The sequence below is a fragment of the Aethalodelphis obliquidens genome, unplaced genomic scaffold (assembly GCF_003676395.1).
Source record: "Aethalodelphis obliquidens isolate GAN/ISIS:26980383/991018 unplaced genomic scaffold, ASM367639v1 scaffold9, whole genome shotgun sequence".
Classification (NCBI taxonomy): Eukaryota; Metazoa; Chordata; class Mammalia; order Artiodactyla; family Delphinidae; genus Aethalodelphis; species Aethalodelphis obliquidens.
This window is the reverse complement of record NW_020837953.1, coordinates 44,953,689-44,968,402: the sequence shown is the minus strand read 5'-3', so window position 1 is coordinate 44,968,402 and position 14,714 is coordinate 44,953,689. Positions and strand designations below refer to the sequence as shown.

Sequence of the window (14,714 nt, the reverse complement as noted above, 5' to 3'; positions counted from 1 at the left end):
CCCTGAACAGTGGGAAAGTTACAACAGGAAATGGGGAGGAAAGATTTGACTGATTTTGTCTTCCTTTCCCCCTGCACATCGTGAAGTTACTTTATTATACTTTGCTAACTGTTTTGGTTATATTAACTTCTGTTCCTGGTCTCTAGTTAATCAGAAAGTCACATAACTTTTATTACAGCTTTAGCAGCCCAATTCCCATTCTTCAAAGAATGTATGATTTTAAGAATACCACCTCTTGTCTTCGTAGTTGTGGGCAGAGCCTAGTAGTGGTTAACAGCACAGACCCTGGAACTAGCCTATCTGAGTTCAAGTCCCTGTGCTGCCACTTACTGCCTTCATGTCCTTGGACAAGTGACTTCATCTCTCTGTGCCTCAATTTCCTTGTCTTTTAAACAGGGGTAATAATAATAGCATTTATCTCAGAAAGTTGTTGAGAGGTCACAGAAAAGGATTTAGAACAAACAGTGCTTGGCATATAACAAGTAATAAATATTAGCCGTTATTACAGAAAAAAACTTTGAAAAACATAAATGCATCTGCAAGCAACACCACCTGACCTTGCACGTATTATCTTCTGATTTGCTGTTGAAATCATCAGTAGAGCTGAAATCCTCCACCCCCCACATCTGGGAGCAGCTTTCCCAATACAGTAGTGCCCAGACTGTGGTCACAGATGCTCTGTCTGTGTTTAATCGGAGCCCACTCCTGTTTGCTTTCAGCTGGATCATTGTATCCAGCCAGCTGTCATCACCAAGGATGTGTGCATGGTCTTCTATTCCCGGGATGCCAAGATCTCGCCACCACGCTCACTGCGCAGCCTCTTTGGCAGCGGCTATTCAAAGTCACCAGACTCGTAAGTTTTTGAGACAAGTTTAGCTTCTAGTTGGTGTACCCTGTACAGAATCAGCAGTATTCTAGCTGCTGTTTTCAGGGTTAGTTCACAACCTATAAACCAGAGTGCAGTGACTTGAATGTTGGCATTTAATAAAATATTGATAAACAGATGAGTTAATGAGGGAAGGAAGGAATGTTCCATTGTGAACACTTCTCAGAAAATTTTGTAGGGACTAAATGTTCTTTTTAAATGTCATTATTATTATTTCTAACAGCTTACCATACCATTGGGATTTTATCCTTTTTAAGATTTATTCATGTTTAAGATATATGAATGTACATGAAGAATAACACAGTGACTACCTGTGCATCACTACCCGGCTTAAAAATTAAGTATCACTAAAACAGTAGAAGAGTCAGTCCCCTTCTTAACCACACCCCCCAGAAACTGATGTTTATCATTTCATTCTAGTCAGACCTTTCCCCCCTCATCTTTTCTTTCTTGTGGTAAGAAAAGGCAAAATTTTAATCTTCACATTTCTATTATAAACCTTCTAGTTTATCATTCAGTTTATTTTTTATATGTGACTCCTAATTTCTTTTTTTTTTTTACATCTTTATTGGAGTATAATAGCTTTACAATGGTGTGTTAGTTTCTGCTTTATAACAAAGTGAATCAGTTATACATATACATATGTTCCCATATCTCTTCCCTCTTGCGCCTCCCTCCCTCCCAATCCCACCCCTCCAGGCGATCACAAAGCACTGAGCTGATCTCCCTGTGCTATGCGGCTGCTTCCCACTAGCTATCTACCTTACGTTTGGTAGCGTATATATGTCCATGCCTCTCTCTCGCTTTGTCACAGCTTACCCTTCCCCCTCCCCATATCCTCAAGTCCATTCTCTAGTAGGTCTGTGTCTTTATTCCTGTCTTACCCCTAGGTTCTTCATGACATTTTTTTTTCTTAAATTCCATATATTTGTGTTAGCGTACGGTATTTGTCTCTCTCTTTCTGACTTACTTCACTCTGTATGACAGACTCTAGGTCTATCCACCTCATTACAAATAGCTCAATTTCGTTTCTTTTTATGGCTGAGTAATATTCCATTGTATATATGTGCCACATCTTCTTTATCCATTCATCCGATGATGGACACTTAGGTTGTTTCCATCTCTGGGCTATTGTAAATAGAGCGGCAATGAACATTTTGGTACATGACTCTTTTTGAATTGTGGTTTTCTCAGGGTATATGCTCAGTAGTGGGATTGCTGGGTCTATCATTCAGTTTTATTCTTAAGCTCAGAACAGGAAAAGAACAGTGACTGATAAGAAATGTCTGTAATTATATTTGAGGGTGGATTGCAGACCCAGTGGAGGAGACAGTGTTTTAAGCAGAGAGAATTGAGATTTTCCTGGTTTTGTGCTATATGAAATTAAGCAGTTGTTTATTTGTTTTAATTCAAATAGAAATCGAGTCACTGGAATTTATGAACTCAGTTTATGCAAGATGGCAGACACAGGTAGTCCAGGTAAGCTCTATGGATCAGGAAAGTGATAGTTACCTTTGCATTTGACTGGAGTACATTATATCAAAAATCTACCCCACCCCTGTAGGATAGATATACATTTTTGAGAAGCCAGTTATATTTTACAAGCCACTTTGGTGGTGGTGGTGGTGGGAGTTTCCTTTTTCTGAGTTGCAGCACTGTTTGGTTTATGACATGCAATACAGTTATAAAAGCTGTATGGGACAAAATGTTGCTGGGCTGTGGAATACTATAACACATTCAAGCGTGTTAGAGTGAATTTGGCTTGGAAAACTTCAGAACCATTTCCCTCTCAACCTTAACCCCAAAGATAACTTGACAGTATAACTTTACAGGTGCTGTCAACCTAGAATTTGAACTTCCTATGCTCTAGAAAGACAAATTATCAAGTTGAACTTGTTCTGTGTCCTTTTTAATGTCTCCTTGAACTGCTGTTGTTCCTCCAGTTTGGTGGCCTTCAACAGCACTCTATGTTTCCATGTTTGTAAACTGGAACTTGGACACAAGTCAGGGTTTTTAAAAACATTTAATGTAAATTTGAGTCGGTTTAGAGAACATATGTGGAAAAGAGGCCAAGGCCCACAGGTAAGATTGAGATAAAAAAAGACAACTTTGAGTATGAATCCAAGTCCCAATAGCAGCTAATTATAGTGTCTAGATAGTTCCTTCAGAAATTTTTTAATTAACATAAATTCATGTCTCTTGTATGTGAAACCAGCATAATATTTTTTAAAATTATTGGGAAATAATGGAGGCTAAACCAGTCTGTCATCTACCATCTTAACTGAGCTACCAAATGTGAGGTAGCTCACATCTTTCCCACTTTTTTCCCATGAATGTATTTTTATATATTTAGAACAATAGCGTACAGGCTATTTAATCTCTGTATTTTCACTTAACATAATAACTAGCATTGGGGCTTCCCTGGTGGCACAGTGGTTGAGAGCCCACCTGCCGATGCAGGGGACACGGGTTCGTGCTCCGGTCCGGGAGGATCCCACATGCCGCGGAGCGGCTGGGCCCATGAGCCATGGCCGCTGAGCCTGCGCGTCCGGAGCCTGTGCTCCGCAACGGGAGAGGCCACAGCAGTGAGAGGCCCATGTACCGCAAAAAAACCCACAACAACAACAACAAAAAAAACTAGCATTTTCTCAAGAGGCATTACTAGCTTCATAATTATTAAAGAATATAAAACTCAGTTTTTAAAAGAAGTTTAGAGAGTTGCTTTGGGGCAAAAGGGATAAATTTTTATTAATAATCAAAATCCCATGTATCTTGAGACTAAACTGTCTCAGTGTGCCATATAATGTGAATTATTAAGTCATTTTGAGCTAAAATTGGAATTGGATGTTTTTCTGGAAAAACGAGTTGTTTCCTCTTATCTCAGGCATGCAGAGGAGGAGAAGGAAAATATTGGATACATCAGTGGCATATGTGCGGGGAGAAGAGAACTTAGCAGGCTGGCGGCCTCGTGGAGACAGCCTCATCCTTGAGCACCAGTGGGACTTGGAGAAGCTGGAGCTCCTGCACGAGGTACGCTGGGGCACGGGGTGCACAGGTGAACTCTCGGGCAAAATTCCCGCAGCATCAGTCTTACACTCACCTCCTGTCTGTGATCCTGGCTTTGCAGTTTTCGATCATGATGGAGGCATAATATTTTGCTTATTAAGATCTTGATGAGCTTTGTGTTTGCTGAGGCTGTAGTGTTGATCTTCTTAGGTGGAGAAAACCCGCCACTTCCTGCTGCTCCGTGAGAGACTTGGTGACAGCATCCCCACATCCCTGAGCGACTCGTTGTCCCCCAGCCTCAGCAGTGGGACCCTCAGCACCTCCACCAGCATCTCCTCTCAGATCTCAACCACCACCTTTGAAAGTGCCATCACACCCAGTGAGAGCAGTGGCTACGACTCCACAGACATTGAAAGCCTGGTGGATCGAGAGAAAGAGCTGGCTACCAAGGTGTGGCTCCCTGCCTCTGCTGAGCATTTTCCCCCGTGAGGCTCTGTGAGCTGGTGTTTCTGTTTTTTTCACTTGCATTTTCATCTTTCTTTGAGGGCCTCTGTTCAAGGCCTGTGCTCACACTGTGAATATAGAAGTAAATGAGACTTAACTTCTACCCTTAATAAGTTGACAGGCGAGGGGGTGACAAGCTTACAATAGAGGTTTGGTCGAGAATGCTGTGGGAGCCGGAGGAGAGGCCTGCCCAGGAGGGTACTCGTGGACTGACCTTGGAAGGATGCGCAGGAGAGAGCCAGCGGCGTCCTGCATGATCAGTGTGAGGGAATCCGTGCAGGAGAGGGACAGGAGATGGAGTTGGAGACATAGGGCAGGGCCAGATCACGAAGAGCCTATGTGCTGGACTAAAGCGTCCAGAATATCCCGGGAGTGACTTGGAAATGTTTCAAACAGGTATTTGTTTTAGGAAGATTTCTCTGGCAGCAGTAAAGAGGATGGACTCGTGGTGAAGAGACAGGCTAGAGGCAGAAAGAATTCTTTATTTCAGTAATCCAGATGAGAAATGGGAAAGTTTTTAACTATGGCGGGGGTGGGTGGGATGAAGAGGAATCACGGGAGAGACGTTTGGAAGGTAGAATCCGCATTCCTTGTTGCCTGGATAACAGCAGGAGAGGGCAGAGAGGTTGTTGAGGGTGACCACCAGGCATGTGGGTCTGGGCAACTGGCTGACAATGGAATATAGAAATAAGAGGGATTTTGTGTTCTTTTCAATAATCGAATGGTCGTCTAGTTGATTTGGGAATGTATGTCCATCCAGAAACCTCCATGCCTTTTAGTACCAGGGCAAATGGAGAATGAAAGGGATGCTGTCGCATTCTTAAGCGCTTTAAACTATGGTGTTTACGGTAATTCACTTTTGTAGTCATGAGAATGGCTTTTTATCCACTCATTTTATTGTCTTTGTTAGGCATGTACCAGGCTTCTCTTGCTATGTACTCAGTTAATTTCTAGAGCTATTTGAGCAGCACCTGAGCTCCACTGTGAGTCGTAGGCATGTTATTTCCCTTCCTGCTTTAATCCCGGGCTTTGTTTAACCATTGAAACTTACTCTTCCCTCTCTCTTCCCTAGTGCCTGCAACTTCTCACCCACACTTTCAACCGAGAATTCGGCCAGGTGCACGGCAGCATCAGTGGCTGCAAGGTGAGCAGCTCTCACTTCCTGTCCTCAGGCTTTGCTGCTTTTAGGTGGCTCGAGATGGGCAGAACATTACATGTGAGGATGTATGACATATCTGCTCTTTCGTTTATTTAATTTTTCAGTCAGAACACTGACTTCTGAAGATAAAAGTATTCTTCTGTGTCTCTTAGAGTAATTATGAGATGGGAAACATTTGGGCTTTTCCCTGAATCCCTTGGAGAAGAGTATTCTGCAGGGGGTGATATATTATTATATGGCAAGGCACAAGAAGTCCTGAGGTTCTTGGTGGCATGAAATTTTGTTGCCTTCAACAAAGAGTGAGGTGAACACTTTAAAGAATTTCTGCATCATTCACTCTGTTCTGGTCATCTTCACCTTTTTTGCTATTCCCTAGACACTCCAAGCTTTCCGCCTTGAGGTTGTGTACAGTGGCTGTGCATTTTCCCAGTATAACCTTCCAGATAGTCCCATGATTCACTTCTTTATTTCATTTTTCTGCTCAGATGTTGCCTCCTTGGAGAGGATTTCCTTAACCACCCTATGTAAGGCCAGCAGCTCTCTGAAACCTTTTAACCTGCTTCTCTGCTTTACTTTTTGCTGTAGCACTGATCCCTGCCTGACACTTCTTAAAGTGTTTGTTGATTGGTTTATTATCTGCCTTCTCCACTTAAAGTGTAAGCTCCAGGAGGGCAGGGCTTCTGCCATATTCTTAGAACAGTGCCTGTTGTTCTTAGTTCTCGGCACATATAGATAGGGTCATTTAGTTAATGCAGGAAGCTGTAGCAATATAAAATATAAACATATTTTATAAATATAAAAAGCTAGCCTTGCCTCTTTTATAAATGTCTTGATTCCTATTCTGACACTTTGGCCATAAAATATTCGTAAGGATTGTTTTCTTGAATGACCTGAAACAGAAGAGGATTTATGAACATGAGGTCACTGGCTGTCAAAGCTTCTTACTGCAGAGGTGGTTTTGTTCATCTGAATCTCACTTGCTGTGTTCTGTTTTCTTCCAGTTGTCTGATATCTCTCCAGTCGGACGGGATCCCTCTGTGTCCAGTTTTAGCAGTGCTACCCTCACTCCCTCCTCCACCTGCCCCTCTTTGATAGATGCTAGGGGCAGCTCTTTGGATCAGAAGTAAGTACTCAGATTTCACTGACAAAAGCTAATGTAAGAACCAAGGGAAATGCCAACCTTCCGCTAGCTCAGTGGTTCTCAACCGAGGGCAGCACCGTCCCCCTAGGCAGCCTTGGGAAACATGTGGGAGCCTTTTCTGGATGTCACAGTGACTGGGAAGATGCTGCTGACGTCTCTTAACGTCATACGTTTTACTAACTTTCTGCATCAAGTCACTGACTCCTCTTCTTCGTCCCCTTTTGCGTGATTTGTTCTTGTATTCACACCCCTGATTGTCTCCCCAGTCAGATCAGACACAGGAAGCCCCATCCTGGGAAAAATATTTTGAAACTACTTTGGAAAAAATATTTTAATGACACAAGAAAGCATATAGGTAAGAAGAATAGAGATGAAGTCCATGAATGATTCCACGAATTCATCATTAGAATCACTGCTGTGCAGTGCGCCATCAGTCTCCTTTGCCCTGTCTCCATTCATTATGCTCACCTGTCACAACCCACCTGGTTATCGTCCAGCTGTCTATCTTCCTGTATCAACACTGAGGCAGTGGGCTGGAGAAAATAACACAACCAGGTAATTTAACTGAATTTGGGATGCCATCAACTCTAAGACATTATTTTTATATGCCACTAAAAGAAAAAGCAATGCCAACTAAAATGTGACATGCCATCAATTACAAGATGCATCCCAATTCGAGAAATGGTAAAGTTTGAGAAAAATGGGCTTTTTGGAATTGGTGAAATGCAATTAATTAGACTAAGCTGCTCTACAAAGATAACAATACAGAGCGTGAGGGATTATCTCTCTCACATCAGTTCAGAGCTGGTCCTGGTTGGTGGAGCAGCTCTGCTCCAGACAGCCGTTCAGGGGCCCAGGTTCTTCCCATGAAGAACCTGCTTGCTCTGCCAGCCCCTCAGGCAGTGGTCCTCAGACTTCAGTGGCATCAGCATCACCTGGGAGGCTTGTTAAAGCCCAGGTGGCTGAACCCCATTCAGAGTTTCTAATTCTGTATGTCTGAGTTGGAGCCTGAGAATTTGAATTTCCAGCGAGTTTTCAGATGAAGTTGATGCTGCTGATCAGGGACCTCACTTTGAGAACCACTGCCCTAGGTGGCGCCCTAGGTATGGCCTTGAGACTAAATAGAAACATAGAGGAATGGCGTTCATATTCAGTACCCTTCTGTTGAGAGGGCGTCAGGGTAGGAAGAGAGACTGAGTGACTTGGTGGTCATCAGTGATGAGTTTCCTTTGTAACTGCCGGAGGATGACACCAGGTGAATTTGGGATTACGTTTCGGACGCCAGCTTTGTCTTCTTAGCCAAGCTCTCTGGAACTGATGTTTGCAAGATCCCTGGTGTTCAGGGAGAGGCATTGTTCCTCCTGGTGAGACGGTTGTGTATTGACCTTACTGAAGCACCTGTTACCCCCTTTCTTCCTAACCTCTCTCTTTTCAAGGACCCCAGAAGCCAATTCCCAGGCCTCTAGTCCCTGCCCAGAATTTGAACAGTTTCAGATTGTCCCAACTGTGGAAACGCCCTACTTGGCCCGAGCAGGAAAAAATGAATTTCTCAATCTTGTTCCAGATATTGAAGAAATTAGACCAGGGTGAGTACTATATTGAACAGGGATGCCAGGTATTAAAAGACAAATTAGCAGGAATTTACTTTCAGCTCTTCTACATGACGTCTGCATTACAGTCTAATGCAAATGGAATCAGGGTGAAAGAGTGCTGGTTGGGTTTCCACTCCAGGTGTATCACCGCCACCCGGCACAGCATGTGGTGGTGGTGCTTTGTGCTCTTTCGCTGCATTTCTTCAGCAGATAAGATTCTAGACCAAGTAGATCATTTGCCTGTTTCGTTCAGCCTAGGGACTTGGCCTGGGTCTGTTTTGATGGCCCTCGCCTCATGATCACTTTATTTTTGTGAGAAACTAACCTCTCTTGTACTGTCCTTTTCAGCTCAGTGGTCTCTAAGAAAGGATATCTGCATTTCAAGGAGCCACTTTCCAGCAACTGGGCTAAACATTTTGTCGTGGTCCGTCGCCCCTATGTCTTCATCTATAACAGTGACAAAGACCCGGTGGAGCGTGGCATCATTAACTTGTCCACAGCGCAGGTGGAATACAGTGAGGACCAGCAGGCCATGGTGAAGGTCAGTCCTGCCCTCTCTTGCTTTTCATTGCCACGCAGAGCCTTCCCTGTTGAGTTCTGAACTCCGTCATGTGGTGTGGAATCTCTCTTTTGTATTTGGTGTCTCTGAACCTTCAGTGTGAAGGGCCGTGTGCCCGCTGAATATGGCTGGTGGTCCCCATTGTCCAGTATCCATAGTAACTTTCTCATCTTCCTGTGTCTCTTTCAGACACCGAACACCTTTGCCGTATGCACAAAGCACCGTGGGGTCCTTTTGCAGGCTCTCAATGACAAAGACATGAACGACTGGTTATATGCCTTTAACCCACTCCTTGCTGGCACAATACGGTAAGAAGTTGTTCCCGTGTTTGCTTCCTCTCCTTGGTTTTTGGTTCCAGGGACGTCAGCATAAACAGAAAAGGAAGTCTTGTTGCAAACAAGTTTAAAATAGAGGAAGGACAGGAGTGTAAGTGTGGTTGTAAGGTGGCGATGAGGCCTCAGCTTCTCATAAGGTGGCATCTGGTGTCCCGAATGGCTAAAGAGACTCTGGTCACATTTGTACCCAGTTAATCTCCTGCTTTGACTTTTTATTCTTAAGGGGTCTACAGCTGGGGTCTGTGGGACCGAGTAAAGGGAAGATTGTGAGAACCTTAACGGTCTCCCAATATTCGGCCATATGATCCAGCCTCAGATCCTGTGAAGGGCTTGTGTCCCAGGGTCCCCAGAGTGAGGAGGACCACTGGCCGGCCTCTTTCTTCAGGGGCTTAGAGACCCGGGCCTGCGGTGCAGGATGGGAGGACATGCAAGGAGGGGAGCACAGAGGAGGAATACCTGCGAGGGCAAGAGCCCCAGATCCAGTTTTCCAGTCCTGCCGTCTGTCTGATCCTCTGATCCCTTTTCTGCCCACAGGTCAAAACTCTCCCGCAGATGCCCAAGCCAACCGAAGTACTAGGTGACTGCCGAGCGCCCTCACTCGCCTTCCGAGAGATAAAGAAAGTGTTACCTCTCATTCCTCTTTGTGATTCTTGATGGTTATTCTTGTGTGTGATCCTGTGGCTTAAGTGCTCGTCCCTTCTCGTCCAGCACTTTTTCTGTCGCTCCTGGCCCCCGTCCCCATTGCTCTGTACTCTTTTCTTTTTTCCTGTGCTGAGAATCTTGTTAGAAGCATGTGGCCTAACAAAAGGGGGGGGAAAACGAACAAAAAAACAAAAATCCAGAGGGGATCCAGTGAATCTCCCAATTATTTTTTGGTGAATTTTGGCTTCCTTTTGTGTGATAGGTCCCCATATGACCACCTTCTGATGTCTGTACTTCTGTCTTTGGATATCTCTGTCTGTTGTTCAAGACAACATAATACTTTTTTCTTTTCATTGTGATATAATTTTAATTTTTCTTGGGTGGCTTAGAGACTAAAGGAAGAGACATCTGGTCTTTTTTAGAACCTGAGAGGAAAAAACTTAACCTTTTCCCCTTCTGTCTCTTTTTGCCATGACTAATCCTTACATTTTCCATTCAGGGAAAGGGTTGTAGTGAGCTTAAAAATGGGACAGGTATATTCTCTGAAATTAGGGCTTATTTAGAACATAGTTATGTAATTTTCATTTAGTGGAAGAGACTTTTCAGCAGGTTTGGGACAGTGGCTGCTGTTGACCTTATAAGAAGGAAAGAGCCAAGGCTATCGCTGATGGATTTCAAAGGACCGTGGGACTTGGGCCTGACAGTGGGGGGTCAGTGGGATGCTTGTAGTTCCTCACAGCAGGGCCCCTGTGAGCTGTTTGTCTCCACTGGGAGGGAGCCTCTTCTCGCAGAGTCTCAGTTCTGTTCTTGGAGTTAGTAATGACAGTGGTACAGTTTGGAATTAGTGCCATGATGTCATATACAAATATCCCACAAGGAGGGAGTGTTTCACTATCTGGTGATGAACTTGATGGTCTTTGTCATCATTATGATTATGATAATGCCAGGTAGTGACCTTGTGATTGTTGTAGCTCCCTTTGATCAAAGAAATCGAACTCTTAAGTGTAAACTTGGATGTCTCCCTCTGAATCCAGAGGTCATTTTCAGTGATCCTTGTCAAATTGAAAACACTTTCAATGATGCTTGTCTCCCTATGCTCATAGATAAGTGAACATGGCAGGCTTTGCTTTCTGGACCCCAGAATTATAACGGACTTCCTGCCACCACTAAGAGCAAAAGGACACCTGGGGGCAGAGAAGAGGGTCCACCTGAACCCTGGCCGGGCAGAGAAGAGGGTCCACCTGAACCCTGGCCCCAGGCCTGGTCATTTGTCTCCTCCTTGGTTATCTCCGTCGTGCGTGGAAGTACTGCCAGAGGAGGAAGGAGGAGCTCACTGCCGGTAGCCTCCTTCTGTGACAGAACAGGATCGCCTGCTTCCAGAGGCCATTGTGGAAGATGCTCTTTCTCTTTCAGCTGCAGTAAGTGTCACAGGAATGACATGGGAGAGAAGGCCTCCAGTTACTTCAGTTGCTTTGCCAGTTGACGTGGGGCTGTTCTGTACCATCCTTTACTGCCCTCACTCACACCTCTGACCATCCATCCTTCAGGTGTTCAGGAAGGTATCTGCTTGCTGCCACTTGGTGGAGATCCTCCGCCGGGGGTCCTCCGCCTCGAGGGTGCTGACTCTCAGGTAGCAAAGGGGAAGGGCCCGTGCGCTCAGCAGGATGGGTGCTGGGCAGGCTCGCCAGCACCCAGACCCTTGCCTCTGCCTTCCTGGAGGGGCTCATCTCCTGGCTTCGTTCATCATAATTGCTTTGCAAAGAGGGGAAAAGGGAGTCACGGAGAGCTTAACAAAAGAAAGACTAGAAATCAAAGGCTATGACCTTACCTGAAAAATGATCAAGAAAAATTCTATGGTAGATTTTTTTAACTTTCTTCCTCTCCTTAAAACATAGGTCACTAACTCTAATGTTCCTTGTTTTCTAAATGGTGCTTCAGACTTTAAAGTAGTTAGAGGTTTCTTGTCTAATGGACACAATGTGCCCTTCCAGTGTCCACTCAAATCCAGGGTCTGCCCGTGCTTAGAGACAGCTTCCTGGGCTGAAATTAAATCTAGTTTCAGGGAAACGAAGATGAGATTTGAAGGTTACTTTTCGAATTAAATCATGGCTGCTGCTGCTATTACAGAGTCTGATAGGAGGACCCGTGTCTGTGGCAAAAGGAGGCCGGGGGGAGCCGAGGGAGATAGAATCAAGTGATACAGTAAGATGTTTTTTATCCTAACTTAAACAAAACTGGCTTGGAAAGTCTTTGCTTTGGAATGTCAGACACTAGAAGAGGCCGAGGTGAGAAGGCCTTGTGAGGCAGTGGGGGCCTTGGCTGCGGCTCCCCGGTACACAGCCCCCACTGGTGCCCCTTTCTCTAGGGGTCTGTTTTCAGATTGGAGTTGGAGCAGTTTCAGGATTGATGTTCCCTTTCCAGGCAGGTCCATCCCCACTTTGAAGCTCTGAGAGAGAATTTATGGCAGGAATTATTTATGAGGCTTTCATGGAAGCCATAGTGTCAGGAAAGTTGAAAGAACTCAAACCTTTAAGGAAACCACCTTTTAAGGGTTGGTTTGTTTGCTTTTTTTTTTTTTTTCTTGAAGCACACCTTTAAACGAGCAAATAATAATTAAGCAAGAAAGAACACTTATACAAATTTAGGGGAAATGAGCGCTAGAGTAGCCATCTCCTCCCCTCCCTCCCCCATCCTCCTTTCTCCCGCCAGAGCAAAAGATGGCCTCACAGCTTCCACCAGACCAGTGCTCACAGCCTCCTGTCTCCGCGCCTGCCTGGGGGTCACTGAGCTCTCAGGCCGGGCTCTGCGGGGTCCGCCAGCCCACACACACAGCCACGAGCGCAGGGAAGGGCTGCTTTTGGCAGCTGGGTGAGCACTTGGATTCCAGTACGTTTTGGTAATGTGAGGGAAGTCGAGGGAAATGATTTTTCCCAACTACGACTACTCAAATTGTGGGTGAGATTTTTCAGCTCTTGTAAGATGAAGGAATCAATGAAGCCATTGTGGAAGATCTTTTGGTACCTAAAGTAAAATGACTTCTCCTGGCACATATATCAAAGCAAAGACTTTGTTGTCTGCTGCTTGTTGTCTAATTTACAGGGATATTTAATTTTGTAAGGTATTTGTATATTTATACAGCTATAATTAATTGCACATTGAACTGGAAAAGCAAGGATGACCTAGCGTGTAGCACCTGCTGGTACTTGGCATTCCCTCGTCTGGGTTCCACTAGGGTTCTCCTGGACAGTATCAGGGCTTGTTCATTTCTTGTTTGACTTGGGTCCTTCATTTTACCTTTTGGTTCCCTTTTTAAAATGTGATTGTTAACCTGCTCTTTAAAAAGAAAGAGACTAATTTTGCTGCTGCTCTCAGAAGGTTTGCTGAATGTATTTAAATAGGACTCTAACTTGTGTGCACTGCAGCTGTCCACTGTGGCCAGTGATGATTCACCCAAGTGTGTGGCCAGACCATAACTGTGTAGCAGGAATGTATTGATTTGTGCTTCCTTAGTAAATGGAGATATCAGCTGAGAGATGATCTGCTGCTGTTGTGTTCCAAAAGGCCATTTATGAAACCTGTGTTCGAGCCCCATAAAATCTTAGGAAAGCCTCTAGTCATTTAAAGGAAGAAGTTAGGGTTGATACAAATTTCACATTAAAAATTTAGCCAAAACGGCTTGTGCTCAGACGGAATGTCCGAGTTGAGGTTGGTCTCTTGCCAAACCCTGGCCGTCGTGTGTTGTTTTCATGTCTTCAAGTTAATTTTTTTCATGCTGCGTATTCTGGCATCAGTTCACCCGAGGAATCCATCAGCCTTCTTGTGAGTCGTCTTAGACTTTGTGGCTCTGAAGTACTTGTCTGGTGAGACTTCAAGTCCCTTGTCACCATCCTCATGCACAAAACCCATGAAGCATAAGTGGCCTTTTTGAACCAAGACTTTGCAAACTGATCTCTCCCCAGGGAAGGAGTTGAGCACATTTAGCAACAATGTACATTATTAATTTCAGATTCTCATTTTCATGTTTTATTATGTAAATATTATCTGATGTTCGGAGCCTGAGTATACAGAATGTAAATATAGTTCTTGTATTTGTACTAATTCTGGTTCTTTTGCTGTATAGCCTTAGATGTGCAATGCAGACATTATCTAACTGTGTATGGTAACCTTGCATCACGGAACTATTAGTGAACGAGGTAAAAATAATAAAGGTACAACCAGTGCATCAGAAGGCTCTTGATGTGCGTTTATTCCTACACCCTTTGAAAGGTATTTACACAAATATTTTTCTTGATTTGCAAAGACATTACTCTTCTGGGACAGATGTCACCATGCTATGACCTACATGTTCCTTTCTGATAATGCAAAGCAGCAGTTATTCTATAACTAATGTGATGCTGTTTCTTAGAAAGTACTTTCCTCCCGGTTAGGGAAGTGGCTATTTTAGGTGGAAGATTCGCCTTTTTTTTCTCCTAAAGCCTCTGTTTATATACCTACCAATGATTCTGTAGTGTTGTTGTAGGGTGGGTGATGGAGGGTTGAAATTTTCACTGTGTCAATTTAACAAGTTCCTGTTGTGAGCAGAGAATGAGAAGGGACCATGGTCCTGGGTATTTGGGGGAGAAATGGAAGCAGGGAAGGGAAGCGCGGCATTCGGGCAAAAAGCAGCAGTTCGTCCAGGGCATGTCTGAGGGCCCACCTGTCCCCGGCAAGCGCTGGGTTCTGATGATTCAGCAGCGAACAGAGCAGGCCCTATACCCGGGGCCCTCCCATTCCAATGAGGGAAGACACTCGTTATACAAATTTAAAATGTTACAGAGCAAAGAAAAGCTGAATAAAAGATTAGAAGGGATGGGAAGAAAGCGTCTTTTTAGATTGTGTGGTCAGGGAAGG

The 14,714-nt window shown here is 44.4% G+C and overlaps 1 protein-coding gene across 11 annotated transcripts in view; it reads left to right on the top strand.

Annotated features, from left to right (window-relative positions):
• Positions 1 to 14,052, top strand: part of KIF1B (kinesin family member 1B) — a 148,025-nt gene extending 133,973 nt beyond the window's left edge. For 10 of the 11 annotated variants that reach the window (XM_027110228.1, XM_027110241.1, XM_027110237.1 and 7 more), the window contains 10 exons: positions 720 to 853; positions 2,304 to 2,365; positions 3,771 to 3,916; positions 4,103 to 4,342; positions 5,469 to 5,540; positions 6,557 to 6,678; positions 8,133 to 8,282; positions 8,637 to 8,829; positions 9,037 to 9,155; positions 9,717 to 14,052. In XM_027110228.1, coding sequence (XP_026966029.1) covers positions 720 to 853; positions 2,304 to 2,365; positions 3,771 to 3,916; positions 4,103 to 4,342; positions 5,469 to 5,540; positions 6,557 to 6,678; positions 8,133 to 8,282; positions 8,637 to 8,829; positions 9,037 to 9,155; positions 9,717 to 9,759 — 1,281 coding nt within the window. In that variant the 3' untranslated portion in view covers positions 9,760 to 14,052. The remainder of the gene's footprint in view (positions 1 to 719; positions 854 to 2,303; positions 2,366 to 3,770; positions 3,917 to 4,102; positions 4,343 to 5,468; positions 5,541 to 6,556; positions 6,679 to 8,132; positions 8,283 to 8,636; positions 8,830 to 9,036; positions 9,156 to 9,716) is intronic. The other variant, XM_027110229.1, reaches the window with a different exon arrangement.
• The last annotated feature ends 662 nt before the right edge of the window (positions 14,053 to 14,714 follow it).